This window comes from Pangasianodon hypophthalmus, chromosome 7 (genome assembly GCF_027358585.1).
Source record: "Pangasianodon hypophthalmus isolate fPanHyp1 chromosome 7, fPanHyp1.pri, whole genome shotgun sequence".
Lineage (NCBI taxonomy): Eukaryota > Metazoa > Chordata > Actinopteri > Siluriformes > Pangasiidae > Pangasianodon > Pangasianodon hypophthalmus.
The window spans coordinates 15,984,637-16,009,914 of NC_069716.1; the positions used below are offsets into that span (position 1 = coordinate 15,984,637).

The following is a 25,278-nucleotide window of genomic DNA, read 5'->3' on the forward strand; positions in this document are numbered from 1 at the left end:
CATAACAATCACAGAATTCAAATACATCATATTAATGTGATGCTGTGATGCAGTGATGCTGACTGCAGGGTTGCTGGGTTAATGATTATGGTCAGAGGTGTGCCTTATGAAGTGAAGTGATCACCAGTGCTGGTGTGTATGGTGGTAGGTGATTCATTTGGGTCTCTCATACGCGAAAGTTATCAAAACTGTCAGGCAGGGAGGTCTCAGAGTCAGCCTTATCTTAGTCAGCCAGAGAGTGGGGGCGTTTCCTTTAAGTGGTGACGCATGCCTCAGCCCATCCTGTCATGCTACCGCTTCCTCTTTGGCCTCCACTCTCATTAATCCTATTGTTACTTTCCTCAGAAGGATATAGCATAACCTTTTGTTGTCTTCCACACAGTAAAACAGTAAAAACAACTAGACAGTTGTGGGTGGTCTTGAAAGGCATAGAGTATTAAGTGTCATTAGTTAAAGAGACGATTTTTGTTAATGCTAGGAAATGATATTTTCTGAATATTCTTGTTTTTCAGCATATCCTCTTCGTAACTTAATGACTAAAAGGCACTTCTATTTTCGTATATGTGTACTGAAATTTGTCTTCTTTGTGTGTCATGTTCTAAGATGTTGTATTTCTTACAGCCAAAACAGAAAGCAAAAGGAGCTAGCTGTATCTGACTAAAGCAGATTTTATGTACATAATGCATGTGCATTTCACACATTTTATTTGCCAGAAACTGCACATATGTAATATGTAATGTTTCAATTATAGTGCCTGCATAGAACAAGCATCATTCAAACATATCCTTTGATTCAGTCTTTTATTAAGTTTCTAATCACAGATATTCCTTTTCCCTATGTCTTATAGGTGCAAACTGTGTAGTGATCCAATACCTGTCAAAGACAGTACCAACTATTCCTGTCCATCAAACTTGATTAAGGATGTGTCCATTGAGCATAAGGAGATAAATGGCAGAAACAAGGTATATACTGTATGATGATTACAAGAAAACAGTTTCAAAAATATATTTTTATACATCTTTTTGAAATCCTTTTGAAATCTTTTTGAAAGGTTTCAAGAAGATGTTTTTATACATGCTTTTACTCCTCAATCAAAAGGAAGCTAAGAGGAGCTGAATTGAAAGCCAAAGTAGGCAAATCAGTATATATCAGATGCATCAAACAACATATTATACATATTATACATGTAATATTAAACATATTATATCTTCCTCACTATGTGTAGATTGCAGCCTTGGTTGTATTGACAAAGCACACTATATAATGAAATGGCAGACATCCCATTAGAGCAACATCCCAGGGAACCTTGTTACCAAAATTGCTTACCTTAAACTTGATGAAAGACAGGCTTTCATGCATTAGATTCCTCTATGCTTGATCTATATAGTATTCCACTACACTTGATCTATAGTTGACTCAATACTGTTGCAACAATTTGGGTAGAAATTGAAATCCAACTGTAAATGGTACGTGTTGTAAAACTCAACCCATGACAGATTGAATGAAAAACTGATGGTTATGAGAAATCCACAAATCATTGTAATTGTTCAAGCTTACATGTAATAAAGATTTAGGATCATATTTCTGCTTTCTGATGATGTGCTATGATCTCACAACATAAATGTCATGCCCACTGAGAAAGAGGTGCAGTATGCCACACACAATTTATATGTAAGTGATATTTATTAGCTCTTGTAAATGAAAAGACCATGTTTTATAGGGGTACGACCTGGTGTTCAATGATAACAAGGCCAAATTTAAAAAGTAAAATTTGTAGAGAGTGAATTCCTTTTTGACACATCACATAAATTCCTCAGCTTTAAACGACAGAAGAGAACGAGCAGGGTTTATGTCCAAGAGTGAGGGGGTTAGTCAGAATGCCTGGCTAAATCATTGGATTCAATCCTTTGGGTATTTATTCAAATGTAACCTCAGGTAACATGGAAATATGGTATTTTGCTGCAATACAATACCATATACTGAGAGTAGTTACACCTGGTAAACAATCTAATTTCTATTATAAACAAGTGTATTTTGTCAGACATAAATTTGATATTTCCTCAAAATTTCATAGCTGATTTACTGTATGTTACTGCAGAGCAGAGCCAAGACAGCACAACAGAAACCCTCAGTGCTTGGCCTGAAATCCAGTTCCCTGCTTTGTTCTTGATTAACTTACTGACAATACGTACAAAAATACAACCTTGACTTGTTTGTATCTGCTTGTTTACAAAGCCTTTTCCCCTATATGTCAGGTGTAATCAGCCGTGGATGCAGCCTAGGACATTTATATTGAGACACACTGAGAGCATATGTTTGAAGTGATGGCTGTACTTTTTATGGGAGGTCTTGAGTCTGCTCCTTTGCCAACAACTGAGTTTACTGTTTTGTCTAATAAAATTGCTTCCACTTACGTGGTAACATTGTACAAATGACATGCAACGTAGGCACTCTTTCTGTGTTCCCAGCAATAGTTTAGGCTTCAAAACTTCATCTGAACAAAACAAACAGGTACTTTTACTGTGCCTGTAGTGACTCATTAATTAAATGAAACTCCACACAGACAGTAACTCAAGCCCAGGATTAAACTCAGGACCCTGGAGCTGAGAGGCAATAATGCTACCCACTGCACCATCATGTTACCCTATGATTACTTGCAGTAATTTAGTTGGTATACTGAAACAGTAGTTAAAACAGATATATTCTAAAAATGTGCTGTTTTGTTCACAGATAATAAGTACCCTGATTGTGATGGCTAATGTGTCAGGAGTCTACACTTGCAAAGCCAGCAATGAGATGGGAGAGAGGACAATGACGACTCATTTCTATGTGAATGGTAAGTGGCTTATCTAGATGTAATGTGGTTTTCTAGGAACACCAGATGTTTTTTTTTTTCCAAACTGGTCCCTGCTGGTTTTTATTATATGGTTAAGCACATGATAAAATATGTCCATTTCATTTATACTGACTTATACATACATAATGAATAGCTTAGCACATCCAGAAATGCAATCTTTGCACAACCACACCGGATTGTGCAATTAGGAGAGGGAGGGCATTAATTGAAACCACATCACTGTGCAGCATTGCAGATTAGAGAACCAAAAAATACAAAATGTGCCCACTGGCATATGATATTCTCTAAACTGTGGAGTTCCACTTCCTGAGAGCACTGTGCTTTTGGCAGAGTAGCTTGTTTCTTTTTCCTGAATGCTTTGCCTCAGTGTGAATCACTACTGTAGACAGCTGAACAGGTTTAAATGTTCTTGAACTGAACAGGAGGGCTGTGTAATTGAGCATATGTCAGCTGTGCACACTAGATTAGAACAATGAGGAAGAATTATTATATTGTATAACAGACAGTCATCAGGCAGATGGAGTTAGAACACTAAAATAGAAAGGGGACAAGTTGAAACAGTTACTGAAATTAGCAAATTAAGAGCAATGGCAGGCTGTAGGGGACCAGACGAGAATATAATGGCCTAGAGAATGTGCTGTGCCAAGGTGGGGATGACTCTGACCACAGGAATGCTGGTGAGAGGGACCGAATTGTAATAACAGCTGTGTTCTCTTACGGAACTCGAGACGCTCTCCAGCACTGTGAATAAACAAGCGTGTTCCAGCTCCCCTGAGGCCTGGCCTCAGCCTGGTTCCTATTGTAGCTCCTTCAGGTCGGCCATCTCTGCCGCCTTCCGCCAACAACCTGCTTCCAATTAGTAGTGATGAAACAGGAAATAACTGCACATTTGACATTCCGTGACGGAGATGTGATGTGCAGCTTTGTGTGCTGTAGTGTGGGACAGAGTATGACCAGGTCTGATCACCACTTATAGGATAGTATTTGTAATGTGAATATTGTCATATACTTTATTATCAGGTATCTAAAGTTCTATGGAAAAATTAATGTTGGTCTTCCCAATATACAATTTCCCAATCAAATTTTGCTTTTTTGTTGTGTTCCAGATCATCCCCAGTCTTTTGAGGTCAAACCCTTGACAGCCATTGAGGGAGATGATATCACTCTGATTTGCCAGGGCACACGGTTCCTCTATGATAGGCTGAGCTGGTATGATTCACAGAGTCGCCTGGTTCAGAGTGACAGCTCCATCCAGATCAGTCCTTATTCTGTCACCCTATCACTCAGACTGAAAAATGTTTCTAGAAACCACACAAATGGCTATGAGTGCAGAGCAATCAACCTCAACACCAAAAATGAGGTCAATACAACTTCTAACTTAATTATTGATGGTGAGTTACTTTTATCAAGCCATGAGCATATTTATCATCTGTCTATCTGCATTCATTCATTCATATATCCTAGTATGAAATTATGGCATGTCCCAATTCTGTCACAAGTGCATACGAAGCTTAACCATGAATGTGACATGCTTGTTACAATCTGAAAATAGATTTAGCTGTCTTATTCAGTTTGTTTACTGTCTAACTATTTGTACAGAGAGGATAGTTCCCTGGTTGATACAGAACTTGACCAGTCAGGATGTGAACAGCAGCAGCACTCTGACCCTAGCATGTCTGGCCCATGGTGTGCCACCTCCATTTATTACATGGTACAAGGATAAGATTCCCATCACAGAAGGACCAGGTGAAGATGAACTGCTGTTCAAGTTTGCTTAAATGTCACATTGTTTCACATTCAAAATAAATGAATCTTTTTTAATTTATGAATGTAGTGATTTATGATTTAATGGATACATTTATATGTGAACATACACCAAAATGACTTGAGTTATTGTAGTAAGTAATAAGTTGTAGTAACAGTCATTTTAATTGAAATTTCATTAAGAGAACAATACATTGCATGACTGTTAAGTAATTGAAAAATGCCTGCAGGAATTACTCTGAAGGACAATGGGGTCCTGATCATCCAGAGGGTGAAGAAAGAGGATGAGGGCATGTATGAGTGTCAGGCCAGTAATGCTAAAGGTGTGGCAACATCTAGTGCAGTCATCACTGTACTGGGTGAGTACCAAATCAGCTGACATTCAACTACTTCCCATTTCTTATAACCAGTACTCAGTACAATGTAATTGCAAAATAGACTTGATACTTCAAGTAAGTCAGTGCAAAAGACAGTGCAAACATCACAATCCATGATGAGCTGAAATAACATTAGAGCTTCTCTCTATACTCCCATGTATTCGTGTAAATAGGATAAAGAACTTTAGCCAAGCTTAAATATTTAAGCTATCCCATGAGATAGAGTCTGAGGTTTCTGGGAATGTCATACAAATTCCAAGGCATTTTTTATGATAGGGGTTGCAGAGAGGGTCCTTCACTTGGGAGTTGACCTCTGTGCTATCAGCAAGGAGCTTCGCTAATGACTGGCAGAACAGCTTCTTAAACTAGCAAAGGGCTTGAAACTTGAAACACTCTAAGGGAAGACAAATGACCAGTTATGGTACCCAGTATGGCAAAATGCAGCTTCTTCTCTCAGTGTGTCCATTCAAATGATTCCACAGGCAGTCACTAACATTCTCTTCTGTTTTCTTAGTGGCAAAAGCTGTCTGGTGTAATCAAGTGAATGAATTTGGAATATTTGTGTGTGTGCATTAAGCTTGTCCAGAGCCAAATAGAGCAGGGAATGTGCTTTGATTGCTTTATTGTTTGTTTCATGCCTTTTGGAAAAAGAAATTCCTAATGGCTTAGGCAGTATGCTGACTGTTGGATTTTTTTGTAATTGATCACAGAGCGTAGACTATGCAAGAAATGAGGAAGTGTGCTTTCCAGAAATAAACAATGCATAAAATGCCATGTGCCTGAATGTCCAAATTGTATACAAAAATGAATTAAAACAAAATGACAATAAAATAAACAAAGTTGCAAAGCGCCTCAGGGAGCTGGTTTACAAACAGCGGCTTAAACATTGGTATGTGCTTTTGTCTATCTTCAGGCGATGAAGGCAAGCCAAATATTGAGGTGATCATCCTTGTGTGCACGGGAGCTGCTGCCACATTCCTTTGGATCATGCTCATTCTCTTCATCCGCAAGCTAAGAAAGGTAACAAATACAGTAAGGCTTTAAATTGTTAGAAAACCACTGCTTTATCTTTATTATCATTAGTTTTGTAAACTGAGAATTTCTAAGAATATCTGCAGACTGAAAATCTGTAACTTTCCTGTAACGGAAAGCATTTAATCAGCTTTTTTTTTTTTAGTTTAACTGAGTAAGCAGTTTTATATTATTGCTTTCTCACATGATAAATTGTACTGACAACCCTTCAACAGAAATGCGTACATAACACAATGGAATTTGTGCTCTCTTCTCATTATGAAAACAACTATTCAATGAAACCCTAAAGGAATATAAAATGCAAATCTCTATTTCAATTTAGCCAAGTTCTGCAGATCTAAAGACAGGCTACCTGTCCATCATCATGGATCCTGACCAGATGCCTCTTAATGAGCAGTGGGATCGTTTACCTTATGACAGCAGCAAATGGGAGTTCCCTAGAGACCGCCTCCGACTGGGTGAGTTTTATTCATGCATTGGTTCTAGCATAAAAACACCTACAGAACCACAGAGGTATCTAATGGTTTAATGGTTTAAAACAGAGGTCTAAATGAGCCAACACTGAATAAGTTCTCACTATGAACATGTTACACATGCAAGCATGATGTTTGGCTTTTCGGATAAAAATGTTGTACCATTATTTCTCAGTGACCCATGTTTGTCATACGTTCTTTAGTACCCCATAAATTCCCTGTGGAGAGCTACAGAAGTGGTCTCAACCTCTGCAGATTGTTTTAATTACAGGCCCATATCTTTACTGACAGGACAAGCAGCCTGATTTATGATCCTCGAGGTAGGACAAAGTAAACCGACAAACTCTCTCTCTCTCTCTCTCTCTCTCTGTTATATAGGTAAAACTCTGGGCCATGGTGCTTTTGGAAAAGTTGTCGAGGCTTCTGCATTTGGCATAGACAAGCTCTCCACATGTAAAACAGTTGCTGTTAAAATGCTGAAAGGTAAGTTATTGACAAATCATTGATTTGGTCCTGAACTTTTAAACCAATCTCTATCAGATGCCCAGTTCAGATGTTTGAACTCTTGCTTTATCTTCTATTGAATTTGTGTATCACAATGAGAACAACCATGTCGCCAGATATTTATTCTTTGAATCAGATTTACATTTAAAGCAGGAACCTGTCACTGCTAGACCATTTTGCTTTTACACAAAACCATTCACATCACAAGATGGATGCAGAGATAATTAGCAGCTATGTTGGAGGGTTTGTATGTAGGGTTTCCATCTGAGGACCCAGCTGTTAAGAATGATAGTGTGCAGATATGAAACTTTGACCCAGGTTCAAAAATGTCATGTCTAATTGTGATGTATATGCAACTATTCATGTACACGTTCATTAACTAATTTCAAGCAGATGTTTTGAAATCATTCTGAGCTTAATATGGTTACATCCCCACTTTGAATTTATGGACACATTTTTATTGCTTTGTTGGAAAAAAACAAATCTAGTGTCTGCACAATCCAGTGACAGTGCACAACCAGACCACACCACAGCATTACTAGCTTGACATACAATTTTGTAAACTAATCATTAAGATTTACATAAAGAATGAAGCTAAAACAAATATTTATAACATTAAATGGAACTGCATCCCTTGAGGCTGTCTTGGTCAAAATATCCTATCTTTTTTTACCACATTGACAATAGTTTGTGGAGAATATTGGCTGCTTCGAAAAGCAATGAGTGCTTCTCTAGTGGTGGAGTTGTGTGATGATAAATCACTCTAGATGCATAATTCCTCTGGTGTCACATTATCAATCCTCCTTAAGCATTAATCATTGGAAGAGAGAATCTGGCTGGATGATGTTTCATGCACCCTGGGTCAATTTTTAATGAAAAGCAGCACACTTTCTAAAAATTCCTATGTGTTTTGAAATACAATGTCAGTGTTTCCAGAACACTGAATCTAATCATTTCGTAAAACATCTTGCTAATATTTTCTTTGCGTTTACATATTATCCTGACAACAAATCTGATAAGGAAGATGCAGTGGAAAAATTTGTCCTCATTTTTATTATTGTCTAATTAACTTAAGAAATGACGCTGCTAAAATTCTTCTTAATGGAAGTCCTTGTGATGTACTACCAGTCCTTTGTTTGTACTAATGCTTTCTGTAGAACATAGCATTTCTGTGACGTTGGAGTTACGCCGTAGAAAACTTTGCATGTTAAAAAACACAGCTTTGTTCCTGACCCTTTGGCCTCTAATGGTCACCAGGTTCATGTGCTTGATGAGATTTTCTGACCCCGATAATACAGCATGTGCAATTCTAGCAGCAAAGCTCAGCTTTCTCTTTATATAAATCTTGCATGCATTGACATACATATTGATAATTCAGCCACATGTATTATGTAACGTGTGATTATTATCTGTTTAGAAGCATTTGTTTAAATGACACATTCTCAAGCTATCCATTTATGCATTAAAACGCATGTTATAAGTCATCGTATTTAAACAGTGTGGGGTAAATAAATACTACATTTATTGCAGAGACACAACATTTAAATAGGCCTTTAAATGATAGAGCCGTAGTTCCATTGCTTATTATTATTTTTATGCATGAAGCTCCATTTCATTTATCTACTGCAGATTATAAACTACAGAAAATTCTGTAGCTATCAAAAGTCAAAATACAGATCATCAGTCGTTTAACTCCCAGATTATGGTGTGTGCTGTTGTAAGAACAGCTACTTGACAGATTTATTCTGAATCCGTTTCAGAATCAGAAAGAATTTCATTGGCCAAGTAAGATTTCACTGATAATCCATTTTTCTTTCTTTTCTTGTATACTCTTGTCATGTATAATAGGAGGAGCTACAAACAGTGAATGCAGAGCTCTTATGTCTGAACTGAAGATACTGATTCATATTGGCCACCATCTCAATGTTGTCAATCTACTGGGAGCATGCACTAAGCAAGGAGGTGAGAATGTAGGGACTAGTGCTCAGGTCCTAAATTTGAACTGTTTGTTAAAGCGAGCTTAAGACAATGTACTGTTAACTGCTTATGTACTGTTAACTGCTTGTTTCAGGCCCACTGATGATCATTGTGGAGTACTGCAAGTATGGCAACCTTTCTAATTACTTGAGGAGCAAGAGAGGAGACTTTGTGGTTTATAAAGTGAGTATACGGTGTGCTTTGATGAATGAATAACACTATGACATGACTGTCTCTTAGGCTCACTGATGTAGCTTTCTCTGTCAGTCTCAGGATGGTAAAGCGCTGCTGCCAAGTTCAGGGTGCGATTTAAGTGAGCTCCTCAAGCGTCGACTGGAGAGTGTGGCTAGCACTGGAAGCTCAGCCAGCTCAGGCTTCATTGAAGATAAGAGCTATTGCGACTCAGAGGAAGAAGAGGAAGGTAGTGGCTGAATGTCTTCCTTCCCCTCCTACAGTCATACATCTCTCACCTCCACCCTACCCTGCTTGCTCCAAAGGCTCCTCTGGTTGTTTTTGTCCATTTCAATTTGATAGGATGCTTCCTCTGGGATATATAAGTACAATTTTTTTTTATCGCGACCCACTGTCGCCCGCTGTCCATATAGCTTGTTTTTTTCATATCCTGCCTCAGACGCAACTAATGTGTTCCTGGCATACCGTATTTTGCCTGTTATTTTGGGTATAGATAAATTGTTTATCCAGGTAGAACAGAGGAAGGGTCACCCTCACAAACACCCCAACCTCCACCCCGCCACACCCGAGGTTTATTGGCAAGCTATTTCAAACAACATCTAAAAATAAGTGCCAGAACTTTTAGCTATATTTACAACACAAGGAAGCATCTGAAGAAAACAACTCAAAGTTTAAGACAAATATAAACGTAGCAGGAAATGTTTATCTTCTGCATATTATCAGTGGGTAGAGAAGGCCTTGTGAAGGCTTCATGTCTTATGATTCTACAGTGGTTGGAAATGGATGTTTTTTATTTGTTGCTGACTTTGTTTTACTATTTCCCACAGAGTCTGAAGACTTGTATAAGAGAGTGTTGACACTAGAGGACTTAATTTGCTACAGCTTTCAAGTAGCCAAAGGCATGGAGTTTTTGGCTTCACGAAAAGTAAGTCCTTGATTAAATAGCTGCCCTAAGTTGTACAGATAATTCATGATTCCAAATCCTGCTAGTCCAACAAGTTGGTTTCTGAAGTTCAGTACCTAATTTCTATTCTTTTACATGTCAAAAAACCCAACTGTTCTGCTGTGTCCAGCTAAACACTGTAGCAGTCTGTCCCAGTACTTCTTTTTAATTCCGATACTTCTAATTCCCTTTACTGCACACATATAAACATGCAAAGTTATGCTCACACACAAATGGGGAAAATTCACAAATGTAATATGGAGATCAGTCTTTGTTTGAGGGAAACTTGGAGCTCCTTCGTGTTACTGTGGTTACTCCTCACGTTCTGCATGATCACATCAGCTGCTTCACATTATCACACCTTTCCTCCATGTGTTCCCATTGACAATGCACCACATGGTAGATAAAACATGAAATACAGGCATCTCTAACCCAGACGATTCCTCTTTTCAAGTTTGACATGTATGAATTTAAAATATATTATAAGTCAAGCATTTGGCTTCTTTTTCTTACAGTGTATTCACCGTGATTTGGCAGCGCGGAACATCCTTTTGTCCGAAAACAACGTTGTTAAGATATGCGATTTCGGACTAGCCAGAGACGTGTATAAGGACCCAGACTACGTCCGTAAAGGAGATGTAAGTGTGCACTTTTATGTTTTACTGTGTCCCTGATCACATTGTGCAGATCACCTTTTAATATAAATCATAAAAAAAACACTTAACTTGATGGACAGCTATAATAACAGCCGCAGCCTGGAACAAGTACTGTGATTTTTGCTAATGCCAAGAGTTGCTGGCATGTGCTCAGTCATTTTTTAGCCATTGACAATATTATTCTGTTCAGAGGATGTTTACTTGGGGTCGAGTGCGGTCACAGACATCATGCTGATTTTGTATTTAAGCAGATTTGCACTGTTTTACAGTCTGTTTGTCTGCTGAGCATGTATGGCTACAGTTCACACAGGTGAATTAGAGGTCTGGCTGAACACTTGGGCTAATCTGCCTACTATTTCCACAGGCCAGACTTCCTCTTAAGTGGATGGCGCCAGAGGCCATATTTGACAAGATCTATACTACACAGAGTGATGTTTGGTCCTTCGGCGTGCTAATGTGGGAGATCTTCTCTCTGGGTAAATATCATTCCTGCCCCTGGTGGGTGTCACCTTTATTAACAACCACCCGGCATATACATACTAACTCTGAAACTGCAAATTTGAACTGAAATAAAGAAATGGCATCATGTGAATAATATGTGATCACTTGTGAAAAACAAAACCACGTGGCCTACATGTGACTAGATGTGACAAATTAACTTAATCTAAACTCTTATTGTGTTTTTGTTACATGGCTTATTGCAGGACATCTTGAGTTAATATTTTAGTGTTACTGGACTATGCAGCAACCATAACAGTTTCATTCACTTTCAAATTCTCGGTACAGTTCAAGGAACATGGTTGTTTACAGTGATTCTTTTTCTGAGAAAAAAAAAGAGTAGTGACTTCACTTATATTTTATTTTGCTATTTTGCCAATACAGTATTCCACCCAGCAGATTTTTCACTTTCAAAGAGAAAAGTATTTCACCATGTGTTTCCTCATGTCCTTGGTCAAAGATACATAGTGGAAACCATGAGTTGTCCAGAGCTATCCAGATCTATTGGCAGTGACTGTCTACAACTCGTAAATGATTGCTTTTGTACAAAAAGTAATTGTCCTGTCAGTTAGAAAAAAGAATTGCATTGCATATAAGCAAATTTCAACTGAGTTTAGGTAATAAAAAGAGAATACCTCGCAATTAAACAGAATATTTCTCCCCAGCTGCAAATGCAATCCATGTTACTAAGTGAATGTTCACAGTAAATGTTTGCACCGACTGTGAAACCACTGCAACCTTTAAGAATATAATATATTTTTAAGGGGCCAACAGCTTCTCATGTCTATGCAAAAGAGTTATGCAAACATCTTCAAAACAAGCCTTAACAACCTATAGCACATACACAAAGTGTGTAGCACTTTAAAACACTTATTAAATATCATGATTCAATAAATGAAATCACTCAGGACTGTACATCTGGGTTGTTTTGAGTTTTTGTTCATCTTCACAAGACCAGCTGAAGCATTTTTTTGGAACCTGATAATGTTTAAAGAACAAATGTTTGCATCAGACCCAAAATACGCTCTCATGCATATATGACGGGCTGTCTTTGGGTTGTGGTTTTGTGGTTTTATCTTTGTGTGGAGGATTTCTAGCCTTTGTTTTCTGGATGTAGTTTGTGTCTATTAGTGATGGGTTATTGTGTGTTAGATTGAATTAATCATAGTATGTTCTAGGATTAACCTTTTTGTGTGCCATTTATTGTTATTGGATATTATGTGAAATATTTCAAGCAAGTACAGAAAAATATTGTTTCATAAGCCCTTCCATTTTCAGTTGCAGCCCCCACTCTTGTGGTTTACTAATTTATGCAGGTTTTGTTTGAATGTATTTATACTAGACAACTAAATTATACTTTTATAAACCAATCATTTGTCCATTTTCCTTGTAAACATACTGAAAAGTCCCACTATTTCTGGGTCAGCTCTCTTAACGTATCTCTATGCTCTAAAAACATTCTGCAATTTAGAGGTCTTCTTATTAATCTCTTTGAAGTGATCAGAGTTTTGCATCAGGAGCTGGCTTGATAATTGTCACCATTCTCTTTCTTCTCCCCAGGTGCCTCTCCTTATCCTGGTGTACAAATTGATGAGGAATTCTGCTGCCGCTTGAAAGAAGGCACCAGAATGCGAGCACCCGAGTATGCTTCCTCTGAAATGTAAGCGTGACTCTGAAATGTATATTTTATTTTTAAGTGTTAGAATATATTGTCGTTGACTTTTCTCATGATGACAATTGGCAATCTTTAATGCAGACGCAATTTTACGCAATTTTTAGGCAGAACATTTTTTAGATGTTCCTTCACTGGAATGCTGTTGAAGAGTTTCTGAGAATTTTATGGAAACTTGGAGAGACTACAAAGGAGTTTGCCTCTCTCATCTTTTGTGAACCCCATTTGGGCATCATTTAGACCTGTGCACTCAACTAAAGAAAAGATGCTCTTAACAAGGAATTTGAAAAGAACAAAAGCTAGATTTTCTGATGATACAGTTATCCAGTGAATGCAAGAAAAATCTATCGATCTATCTAACCTATCTAGACAGACATATGTCTATTTGTTCTTGATGTAGCTAGATATGAGGTGGATGTAGCTAGATATGTCATCAATCTTACATTATCCCAAAAGAGGAAAGCTCAGATTGGCAGAGCCTATCGATGAGACCTGTGGCTCTTGTGCACCTAGTCTAGTGGCCTCACTCAGGGGCTTCAAAGTAAATTTCAATCTGGAGAGTGTTACTGCCTGTTCCTAATCAGAATGCTGCTACACTAAATCTCCCTTTCTGAAATATGAGCCTGTGCAAGCTGCTTGCAAGTTGATTTTGAAAGGTTAAACACAGTATTATATATGCACCATGATTTAGTAATGTTAACGGGTCTCATTCGTGCCCATTCATGCCCAGTCAATGCAAATACACATATAAGAAGTCAAGGTAGAATGATGATGATTGGAGATGACTTGCAAAATGTGGTCCAGACATCAGGCTTTAGGGATGAGGTACCCAGGCTCTCATAAATTTTGTCAAGCTGGTGCCAAGTTACTCTCTTACACCCTAAAGGACAAAGACTTTTCATGTGGCCTCAAAGAATTTGTTAACGGAGTTGGCAGATAAGGTTTAATATAGTATGCAGCATCATCTCTGTCTTCTGTTAGAAATGAGAGAGCTCCCACATGTCTGCTATTCCATTTCTCGCGAGACTTGAGATATTGATCTCATGTGTAGGTGTCAGTCATGACCTTGACTCTGACCCTTGTCTGAACCTCCTCATAATGTGTGTGATAAAAGAGATTAAAAATATTTTGGGCTATAAATCAGCATCATTAATCCACAGACTGATCAGGAATGTGACCTTCCAGAGTTTTGTTCAGCCTGATTCACTCTGTCAAGAATTCAGAGCTCAGTTCACAAGTCAGATTTAAAAACTGCAAGACAAAAACAGACCTAACTTATCTAGAATCTGTGATTTATGTGCACCAGAAAATTATGGACTTTATTACACCATCTTTGATGAAATTTCTCATTTGTCTCCGTTATAAACCACATAACATGTTGATTCAAGAAGAATAACCAGCTTTTATTCCAAGCTGTTTGTTAGTCAAGAATCTCCACCAAGAGAAGAAATTCCTTTATTTAATTAGGCGTTGTTCTGAAAACAAAGGAAATGGATATGGTATGTCAGGGCAGAATAAGACAGAGGAAATTCTGAGACATCTGCTCGTATAATAGTTTGTCTTAACATCAAATTAGCCCTAATCAGAAAGCTAAACTAAAGATAACGGAGAGCGGACTGTATTTAAATAACATCCTAGTGCAGAACTACAATTAACACAGGATTGGGCACAATCATTCCCTGTTCCCACTCTCAGCACTTCTTCAGAGTCTCATACATGAATTCCTTTATAACCGAGTAGCACCGTTACTCCGATATATGGAGCTGAGAAGTACCACATGGAGAGAGGTGCTGACAGCTCTTCAAAGGCAAAGAGGGCACCTCTCACCTCTAATGTTTGTGCTGAAAGCAGCAGAATTAACTGCTCACGTGACACCAGAAATTATTAATGACAGGTTATAATAGGATAAAGGCAAATGAGCTGGCAGAAACGTAGGGGTCAGCTCAGATAGCCTGTAGTGTCAGGGAGGTGGTAACTCAAGATAGTCTTAGTGGCCGCAAGGGGAAAGAGATTTATGGCTGCAGTGCACAGAACACCATATGACTACATTTATGATGTACTCCTCAACACTAATGTGTTGACAACTTGATATATAGCTGTATGTATAGATACTGTTTGGATAGTGTCAGGCCAGCTAATGAACTAAATGTAATTAGTATGCATCTGAGCATATTTCTAACACAATTTGTTACTATTATTATTATTATTTTGTGTGTGTGTGTGTGTGTGGTGTCTGTAGATATCAGACCATGCTGGACTGCTGGCATGGAGAACGACAGCAGAGGCCCACTTTTACAGAGCTAGTAGAGAGACTAGGAGACCTGCTTCAGGCAAGTGTACAGCAGGTGAGTGAGTCATTCAAATGATCATTCATTAGTACAGATGATATCAATTCTACAACCTGCTTTGATTTATTTGACCTGTAGCCAAAGCTAGAGCCCTTGCTGGGCTGTATAGCATAAAAAATACAATGAATTTGGGCATTGATTCAGCAAATGAGTCACTGTGCTCAGTATCCTCTCAGGAAGCGGTAGCTCTGATTGGTTCTAGGTATGGTGAGGATATGACGGGGAGTTTTGCCCGTGAGAGTGCTTAGAGTAACTGAGAAGGGAAACTCCAATCAACAATCTTATTCACTTCCCTTTGACAAAAGAAAGAGGAGGAAAAGTATACCAGTACAAGTTGAATAAAAGCATTTAGTGCAGCTATGTTTGTTTTTAGAAGATTAAACCAAGCTTGCATTCTTGTCTTAACGTTGCCTAAGCATACACCCTGGAAAGACTTCTGATTTTCATTTAAATCCTGATAAAAGCAACTTGCTTCCTGGCACATCATCATACAGGGACAGTTCAAAGCAAGTGTGAAAAGAGTGTAGAATGTAGTAAGCCTGTCAACATTTTGGTATGGGAAAGGAAGGCAATTGTCCTATATTAAACTAGAAACTAATGTGGAAGCAGATCAAACTGTAGATATCAATGATGGAAACCAGCCAGACTTTTTTACTCCATCTCAATTAGGATTAAAGCACTCTGGACTCTTTATATATGAATCAGCACCTCAGTGCTTAAATATACTCACACACTGTGAAGAGGATTTATTTAGTGTGATGTTTTCTTTTGTCTCAGCTAGTTCCTCTGCATATGCAATGTCTCCTCAGTACACATACTGTATGTAGAGGTTCAGATTTCTCTAAACTTTGAATTACCTCATACTGCAATAGCATATGCATGGTGATGTCATTGTTATTATGGGGGCCTCAGTAAAGATGGTTTAACTCTGTACTTCTGTCAGGAGGGGAAACATTACATTCCTATCAACACGGCACTACTGACAAAAGCGGATCCGTCAAACCCAGACCCTACAGAGGAAACTTCCATGAGACCTGTCTCTCTCAGAAACTCGAGAGGCTCATGGTATGTATATCATTATAGAGAAATCTGTATGATGGAGAAAAAATTAGTTGCTTGAACCCATATAAGAGAGAAAATAAACAACTCTGTAAAACCTACAATATCTGATCATAGATAAATTTGAACTTTGTACATATATTTATTTGGAAAAAAAAAGAAATAAATTCTGGCTGTTTTTTACATGTGAAATAAATAAAAGTGCATATATCCTTTTTATGTTAGACTGCTGTTCAAACACCATAGCTTTTTTTTTTTTTTTTTACATTTTCTTGTAAAATAATTGTACTATTGTTTTCTATAGCTATCTTCAATTTTGATATAAACTTTGGTATACAGAGCACTGCGTGGCTCCTGATAAGGCAGGTACAACACTGAGAATCATGGGCTTGTTGCACTATGGGCCCCTTATGGCATTTCCTCCCCAGCCACAAAGTGCACTCTCAGAATTTATGTCTGCTAAAGATAATATTTGTTCAACTGTTGTATTTTCTCAGGTTTGCTAAGTGTATTTATTAAGAATGGTGTTGAAATGCTGTCATGACAGCTGTCCCAAAAGCTGAATTAAGCAGCTATCTGATAACTCTGACATTCTAAGAAAAAAATGGACTTATTTTTAAAGACTTACATTGAGCTAATGGAACCATGAAACCCTTTATTTATTGTATTTAGACTTTTGTATTGTTTATGTAAATCATTTTTCTTTGTATGTTTTATCATATATTTGCAATAACATTTTTATTCATTTTAAAATATGTTTGTGTAAAGAATATGTATATAACTTTTGAGAGTATCAGTCACGTGAAATATGCTTTATACAAGAAGAATAGATGGGTGCAAAAAAGGATGACTGTGCAGAATTACAGTTCAAAAGAAACAGCAAGGGAGAGGAATATAATTCGAAACTTTTATTAAGATTTTGCTCTACAACCACTGGAAATGATTGTATTCACACATCTGTGTCAACACTAACCTGTAATTGAACTTTCGATTCACTCAGGAACATCAAGGTCCGTCCAGGCAGCATCAAAACCTTTGATGACGTAACAGCGGAGAGTGGAACAAATGATATGCATGAGGTGGGGAGTTTGTTCTCACACCACACTCACACACATAAGTCCACATGATCTTTATAAAAAACATGTGGTTTCCAATAATAATACAAAACACTGCACATCCACACTGCGCTGCTGCAATGACAGCAAAACCACTGTATTTCTTGTAATGGATGTTTATTTTTCTGATAATGTCATTACTCATTTGAGAGCATGTGTTCCTCATACTGTCATTTGCAGGGAGGGCATTTGGACAGTGGCATGGGTCTGTCCTCTGATGATCTGAAGAAGCTGAAGCATTTGGATTCCCTGGTTCAACCCTTAAGTATCATGGCCCTGGCGTAAGTGCAGACTTAATAATACTGTTAAAGCCCTGTCACTCACAGCATCAAGCACTACAGGAAGAAGTATCTCCCTGGTAACCCTCCCACTGAGTGGGAATGTAGATGCAAGTTTTTGTGCTTCCCCCCTGCTCTACTCTGACTCCCAGTCAGTGCCTCTCTCTTTTTAAGAGGTGACTTGGCAAAAGAGCCTCACAATGGCACAGTGGAGGAATATTGCTCAAGGTGACAAACCTAACAGCTAGACAACAAAAGCAGGGCTGGAAGTGTGGCTTGTTAACGTTGGCTACGGGGCCTTGCGACTAATGCCTTTGTCTGCTCTGCCTGTATGGCACTGGCTTTCTCACTTACTAAACTGAAAAACATGCAAGCATACTAGACCTGTTTGGGTCAGTAGAGAACACCAGGACCTTTTCTGTTTGAATCTGGTGCCAAGCTCCTGTCAGCATTTCTATAGTCTTGGCAAGTGGCACTCATTACTCTACAGACAGTGTTCAGGAGATCATAAAAATGGCCTGGAGTGCTCCATGCACAAATCACACGACAGTGAGAGCCCTTAATGGATGTTGTCAGATCTAGATAGGGTTCCAGATATTTTCCTTGTATGTTGAACTTCAGAGAACAATGCTTAGTATGAAAAAAGTTCCTGAAATAAAAGTGATAAATGCCCCACACGTAGGAGTGTTTTTTGCTGTTCTGATTAAATTCCAAGTGGTTGTTTATGTTTTTATGCAGGGTGTCAGCTAATACTCACTCAAGACATCTTAACAAATGTGGCACCCTAGGGCATTTTCTGAGATCTATAGATCTCAGGCCATCTTAGAATGTACTCTTCTGATTGTGACTTTCTGGCATCTGGATGGTGGTTGTACATAATCATTAAAACGTGATAAGTAAAGATGCTCTTTTGTTACAGTTGCAGAAATGGTCAGACAGACACCTTCCCCTTAATCAGGCAGAATCTTCCCTTGTGTTTGAGAGTTACAGATTGAAGTGTGGTTTTACACAGTGACAAATATGTAAGCCCACATTTTGTAGTTGTTTCCATTGCCAGGTGTACTGTATCAAAAAAAAAAGGTTCAAGTCAGGCTGTACACCAAATGGCTTACAGTGACCAGTAGAACACAAAGACTCTTTGTGTTGTTGCATTTTATTATTATCTGTCAAAGTTCAAACGCCTTTTGTTTGGGTTGCTGGCTTCCATTATTTGCTGTGTCTTGTGTTCAGCAGGATGCCTATGTACCTCAATTGACAATGCCATGTATATTTTGATACAAAATAAGCTGTATGCCTGTTTTTCTATTTTGTCTCAATGAAAATCAATTAGTGAATATCAAGTATTTTACTGATCATGCCCATCTCCAGTCACTACTCCATAACCTCTATAGAGCCCCTCCTGTTCTCACAGGTAAAGTTATACAATGGGAAACAGACAAAGGTGTATGACCAGGGTATGATTATTGAGTATTCTTATATGATTAATAGGCAAAAAGGAAGTGTTTTCATTGTAAACACCTTGCCTCCCTACTTACCACAGCCGTTTGTCTTGCTGCTCCTCCCTCCAAACTATTTACAGTGCTCCCCTTACCAGTGCTCTCCACCACACAAAAGCTGGCTGAAGCCCACAGTCTACTGGCAGATCCTTGCCCATGTTGCCATGGCCTCTCCACTGGGGTAAAAAAGAGCCGCTTCAGGCATGTAGAGAATGATCTATACATTGCAGAGAGGTGCTCCTGCTGAGAGACCACTCGATCACTGCCACCTTTGACCTTCTAAAGCTTTACTACTTCTTCTTGTCCCCGTCAGTATTGTGTGCATGAATTCCACTTGGGACTCCTCCATTCAATGCACACATGTGCTTTGAGGGCAATGGATCATACTGTTGTATGTACTTTAGAAAGCCTTAGAACCTACAGACCCCTGAAAGTATGGCACTCCATTCTGTATGTATGTTTTCACCAAAAACCCACAGACAAATCACATGACACACTCACTGATTTACTCCAAGGTGTCTGACCTAGTGCACTTCAGAAACCCATAGCAACAAATGGTGCAATTCAATTGAAATGAGTTTTAAGTTCAATAAAGCATTGTTGCAAATTATAGCAGTGACTGATGCTATTAAAAAAATCAGACTTGGATCTATCACCTTTGCTCTGAATATGAAATATACATGTTGAATACATTTAGAGTGATACAAATGGCTTTATATGTTTTCTTCTGCTTCAGGATGAAGACTAAGAGTAAGGAGTCTGTTTTGTCAGAGGGGGACAAGGAGAAATATCCCTCACCCGTCCCTTCACTAGATTTTGGTCTGGAAGATTCCTCTCTGGATCCAGAGCTGGAGTGTCATAGCCCTCCACCAGACTACAATTATGTTGTCCGCTATTCCACACCACCTGTCTGAGTTTCCCACTGCTACCTGTGAGCCATCAGGACCTCAAACTCAAGCCCTGGACCAATACACTTACTATTTAATCTTTTCTTACTTTAGGATGCTTTTTTTAAAAAAAATGTTTTATTTAATCAATTCTGTTCTCTTTTTCACATGTATATTGGTCAGTACAGTTCCAGCACTGCTACCTTTTGTCCATCTTGGCATACTTCTGTATGATCTCCTCCAGTGTACAGAAGTAAGAGGAGCAGTGCTGCCATATTGTTTTGTGTTGTCTCCTTAAAGCTGTTGAAACACGTCACAACACGCCACTGTGATACACACATATAGACCACCTCAGGTATTTCTGTTTTCTACTGTGAACACAAAAAGCACAACATATAGATTTCTTTAATCAAATCTCAAATTCTCACAAAATCAAATTTTAAAGGGAGAAAACACCTTCTTTATTAATTTACTAATTTGAATAGTTTAATGAAAAGAAACTGGAAAGTATTTTATTTAACTTTTTTACATAGATATTTGTGAGTTCTTTCTTTTAAATGTTACTTTGAGGAAAATATTCTTTTATCAATGGATACAAACAGGAGTATTATTGACTCATTACATTTTAAAGAGTTAATAATTTGTTGTAGGTGGTTTTCCTTTACAGTTTCTGCTCTTCATTTTAGATCATAACTGTATGCAAATTTGCTCAGATATCACAGTTTGTATATGCACATTATTTTTATTACCAGAATCCACATAATGCGCTCACTGTTATACCCTATTTACACTGTTGCACTAAAATTTTCTAATTGATTAGATTAACACTATTAATAACCAGCATTAATATTTGCCATTTAATTGATTTTGGCAGAACAGAATCATTTGTGTTGGGAGGAAATGTGATCTGAACTCTATAAGACACAGTGTTTACTGCATGTACTTTATTGACCTCAATATGAATGGTTTTAGGTGAAATTTACTTACATCCCAGTAAAATTGTTAATAAACAACTGTTTTTGAAGATTGAAAAAGTAGACCACATTGATAAGATATTAAAATAGTAATATAGTAAATAATCCCATCACATTAAATGAGATAAATGTTGAATTATTAAACACTAATCCAGCACACATAAAGGATTCCTCTGATACTCTGTCACATTTCAATGTCTAATATCTTTTGGGTTGTTTACACTGTATACATTATAGTTACAAGAAATATTCCATTTCCATATGTTTCCAATTATTAACCTATTTTATTTTATTGGGAATGCTATTGATCCATGTTTGTGCTATAATCTACTAAAGCTTGCAGGGCAGGCTAAAGGATTACTAAGTAATATAATTTTTAACAGGCTGGTCTCTACATATATAGTTATCATAAATTATAGCAGAAGCATATGCACACCTGCAGGTAATACCAGTATTAACTATTCTGTAACAGGGGACAATAAGAAATGTGTGGCCTTGTATCCAAGACTGTAGTCAGGACAGAGAGAACTGTTACTCCTATTTGTTACTTGCTATCAATTTTTCTTAGTTACCAGTATTCATTGGTAGATATACCATTTTCAAGACAGTATATACTATCAAATAATATTTGTACTATTTTGACTGATTTGTATCCATTGACAAAGTATATTGTATGCACTGAGATTTTGTTTTCATGCATTATAAATGTATTTTAACCATGCATCAATAAAGATCTATATATTTATACATAGCATCTTATTGTAATGATTTATCTTTACATTTTCACAAACCCAGAAACTGTTTTAAGCACAAACCTAACTAAAAATGAAACATGATTAATATAAAAAAAAAAAAATCAAACACAACTACTATTTTTAATAAGTTCTGCAAGCATGACATATGGATAGTAATAATAGCTATGGCATTAATATAATCAAAACTTCCAGAAGCTTTTTAACATTTTAAATATGTTAAATAAAAAGAAAAGCACTGCAAAAATACATTTTTTAAAGGGTGGAATGCCAACACATGTACTATAGACCTGTATGATAGTAACCATAGAGTTGGCAACCTTTCCCCATTCCTGTAGCTACCTATTGATTGAGAAATGCAAAAAAAGAATATATATATATTGTGTGCCATTTCACTTCTAAAGAAGCTTCTGCATCATATTCCTGACATTCTTACAATATTTGCAGCCTGTGAGATGTTCAGTCTGTGTGTCATCAGTGTGTTCCCTTCCTCCCACTCCTTGGCCATGGAGACACACTTCCTGAGGGGGGTGAGGTGCCGGCAGTCTGTCTGTCACCAGGACAATACCTCTGTGAGCGGGAAAGGAAGGCTCTCTTAGCCATCCTAACACTGGCCTTCCTATGGGATCACAGTGCCTCCCAGCCATGGTACTGGGTGTGTCCAGGGACAGAGTCTGACTGTACCATGGGGGCATATGTGCAATAATTAAAAAAAATGGCTTAGATGAGCATTATACGTTATTAACATCCCATTGCATGTTATCTACACAAACAAACAGGGGAAGGATATTGAAGAGGTTAGGGGTCATCATACTCTGGCCACAAATCTAGTTGGGAGACTCATGTATACCTAGTATTTTTCCACTCACACAGGAAGATCACGAAGTCTTGAAGGTCTCTGTATTAGGAAAAAAAAATAATAATGTCATTCACACAAACACTGTACGTTTCTTTGACAATTAATCTGACTGTATAATTACATTTGTGTACATTTGTATAAATAACATTTGCTCTGTAAATCAAGATGGAGCCATCTTAGGATATGATTTGGCTTTTGAGAAAAGCAATTTAAAAATTACAGGATATTTTTAGGGGTCATTTTTCATTTGTGAGATAATGAAACTTTGAATTTAAATATTTAAAAAAATACACTAGTTAGAATATATACATGTATTTGCAGTTGATATAGATAATAATTTATTTGCACATTATGTAGATATCTTAAATCACGTATATTGACAAAATTATATCTAATTATTGTAGCTTTGTGTGATGCAAAATACTGCACACCTTATCAAATTATGCACAAATAACAAACAAAATAAAAATAAATGACACAATTAGATTTGCTTTTATCTACACTACATGGCCAAAAGTATGTGGATACCTGACCATTGCACCCATATTTGCTTTGTGAACATAAAATTCCAGATTTAGTCCCCCCTTTGCTATTATAATAACCTCCACTCTTTTGGGAAGACCACTAGATTCCACTAGATTTTGTAGTGTGGCTGTGGGGATTTGTGTTCATTCAGCCACAAGAGCATTAGCGAGGTCAGGCACTGATGTTGGACGAGGAGGCCTGAGGCACGTAGTTGGCATTCCAGTTAATGCAGCACAAAGTTGTTCAGTGGGGTTGAGGTCAGAGCTCTGTGCACGCCACTTGAGATCTTCCACACCAACCTTGGCAAACCATGTCTTCATGGACCTCAATTTGTACACAGGGGCATTGTCATGATGAAACAGGTTAGGGCCCCTTAGTTCCAGGGAAGGGAAATTGCAATGCTATAGTAGACAAGGGCATTCTAGACAATTGTGTGCTTCCAACTTTGTGGCAACAGTTTAGGGAAGACTCACATATGGTTGTGATGGTCAAGTGTCAACATACACTACATGGCCACATACTTTTGGCCATGTAGTGTATGTTCACAATTACAGTATTCTGCTTTTTAACTGTTACACAATAGAGTCTGTAAAAGTAATCCCCAAGACAAACATCCAATGTGCATCTAATTAAGACCACTAACTTATTTGAATATGTTGTTGTTTTTACTCTGTTGCAACAATTGAATGTATGTAAATCCTTATTCCAAAGAAAACAGTCTTCAGAATTAATCACCGGAGGAAAGGGGATGTACTAGAGGATATATGAGCTTGCCAAAACCTATATTCCTAGTAAAAGACAAAACAGTAGGCCCCGAAGTGCCACCTTCTCTACAGTGGCTATTATTGGAGCTGTGATCCAATTCTCACGATCCTTTTCCAGACTCTGCACTTGAGAAGTGGGGTTGAGCAAGGCCTCACGTCCGCACCCTCACCCAGAGCCAAAACAATGAGCCGGATGTATTCATACAGGTCAACTGTATTCACCGTACCTTTATCCAACATTACAGATTGATCATGTAAGCAGCTGAAAAAAAAATACGCTTCCTGCAGCACAAGTAGCTGAAGAAGCAAACAAAAGAATATACCCTTAGTTCTAGACCCAGCTGTATGTTCCCATAAAATTCCAATATATATATATCTATTTTCTAATATTCATGTGCAAGGCAATGACTTAAGGCAATGACATTAATTAGTTTAAAATACATACATCGAGACCTTGGAATTTTAAGGTTCTGACAGTTCTGTGACATTAATATATTAAGGTTTTGACTATCAGTAAGGACAAAGGAGACTTTCAACTTTTTTTTTAAACCTTTAAGCAATATTTTGATGTAAGATTTACACATCAAAGTCACAAATAAATGAAACCTACTTGTTTTAAACAACTGCTCATTAAAAATACATTTTGATTCAGAAATACATTTATTTGGATTGTGGTCACTGATGAGAGGAAGCAGGACAACTTCATCAAATTTGGTTTTGTCAGTGGGTTCTAAACACTGAACCAGTAGGGTTCAAGTCAAGTCAGGTTTATTGTTCAGAATATACAAAACACCCCCCACCACCACCACACACACACAGCACAAGAGCACAAACAGCACACACAAATGAGACACACAAAATAGAATAAAATAAGTACAACAAGAATACAGTAAACAAAATACAATATACTATAATAAGTTAGTGGAGAAGAGATTTTTTTTTATTTTTGGCAAGAAAAAAAAAAGCCTTGGCAATCAGCCCTTGGCATGATTGAAACTGTCTTCATGTTCTATGGAGCCAGAAGGGTTTGGAAACTGGGTTCATCATAATCCTGGGTTTGTGCTAATAAACAGCCCCACTGACTACAGAATTAATTACACAATCAAGCTGTTACTGATTTTATTAAGTGCCAGACATAAATCCACTCTAGATCTCTGCACTGAATAGTGCACACTGCAAAGCAAAAGCTTCCAACCACATAGCAGACAAGCTGGCCTCAGGCATATAGGCTTTGGGTTTTTTTGGTCGTATGATTCTTGGTGCAAATGTAAAGGAA

At 37.7% G+C, this 25,278-nt stretch overlaps 1 protein-coding gene across 2 annotated transcripts in view; it reads left to right on the forward strand.

Annotated features, from left to right (window-relative positions):
* kdrl (kinase insert domain receptor like) overlaps positions 1-21,849 on the forward strand; it is a 43,500-nt gene extending 21,651 nt beyond the window's left edge. For both annotated transcript variants that reach the window (XM_034305890.2, XM_026917700.3), the window contains 20 exons: positions 848-962; positions 2,731-2,836; positions 3,964-4,248; positions 4,457-4,603; positions 4,852-4,980; positions 5,912-6,018; positions 6,353-6,488; positions 6,882-6,986; positions 8,856-8,969; positions 9,079-9,167; positions 9,252-9,405; positions 10,004-10,101; positions 10,635-10,757; positions 11,140-11,251; positions 12,834-12,933; positions 15,185-15,290; positions 16,237-16,358; positions 17,353-17,431; positions 17,648-17,748; positions 19,978-21,849. In XM_034305890.2, the coding sequence (XP_034161781.1) occupies positions 848-962; positions 2,731-2,836; positions 3,964-4,248; positions 4,457-4,603; positions 4,852-4,980; positions 5,912-6,018; positions 6,353-6,488; positions 6,882-6,986; positions 8,856-8,969; positions 9,079-9,167; positions 9,252-9,405; positions 10,004-10,101; positions 10,635-10,757; positions 11,140-11,251; positions 12,834-12,933; positions 15,185-15,290; positions 16,237-16,358; positions 17,353-17,431; positions 17,648-17,748; positions 19,978-20,155 (2,506 nt within the window). In that variant the 3' untranslated portion in view covers positions 20,156-21,849. The remainder of the gene's footprint in view (positions 1-847; positions 963-2,730; positions 2,837-3,963; positions 4,249-4,456; positions 4,604-4,851; positions 4,981-5,911; positions 6,019-6,352; positions 6,489-6,881; positions 6,987-8,855; positions 8,970-9,078; positions 9,168-9,251; positions 9,406-10,003; positions 10,102-10,634; positions 10,758-11,139; positions 11,252-12,833; positions 12,934-15,184; positions 15,291-16,236; positions 16,359-17,352; positions 17,432-17,647; positions 17,749-19,977) is intronic.
* The last annotated feature ends 3,429 nt before the right edge of the window (positions 21,850-25,278 follow it).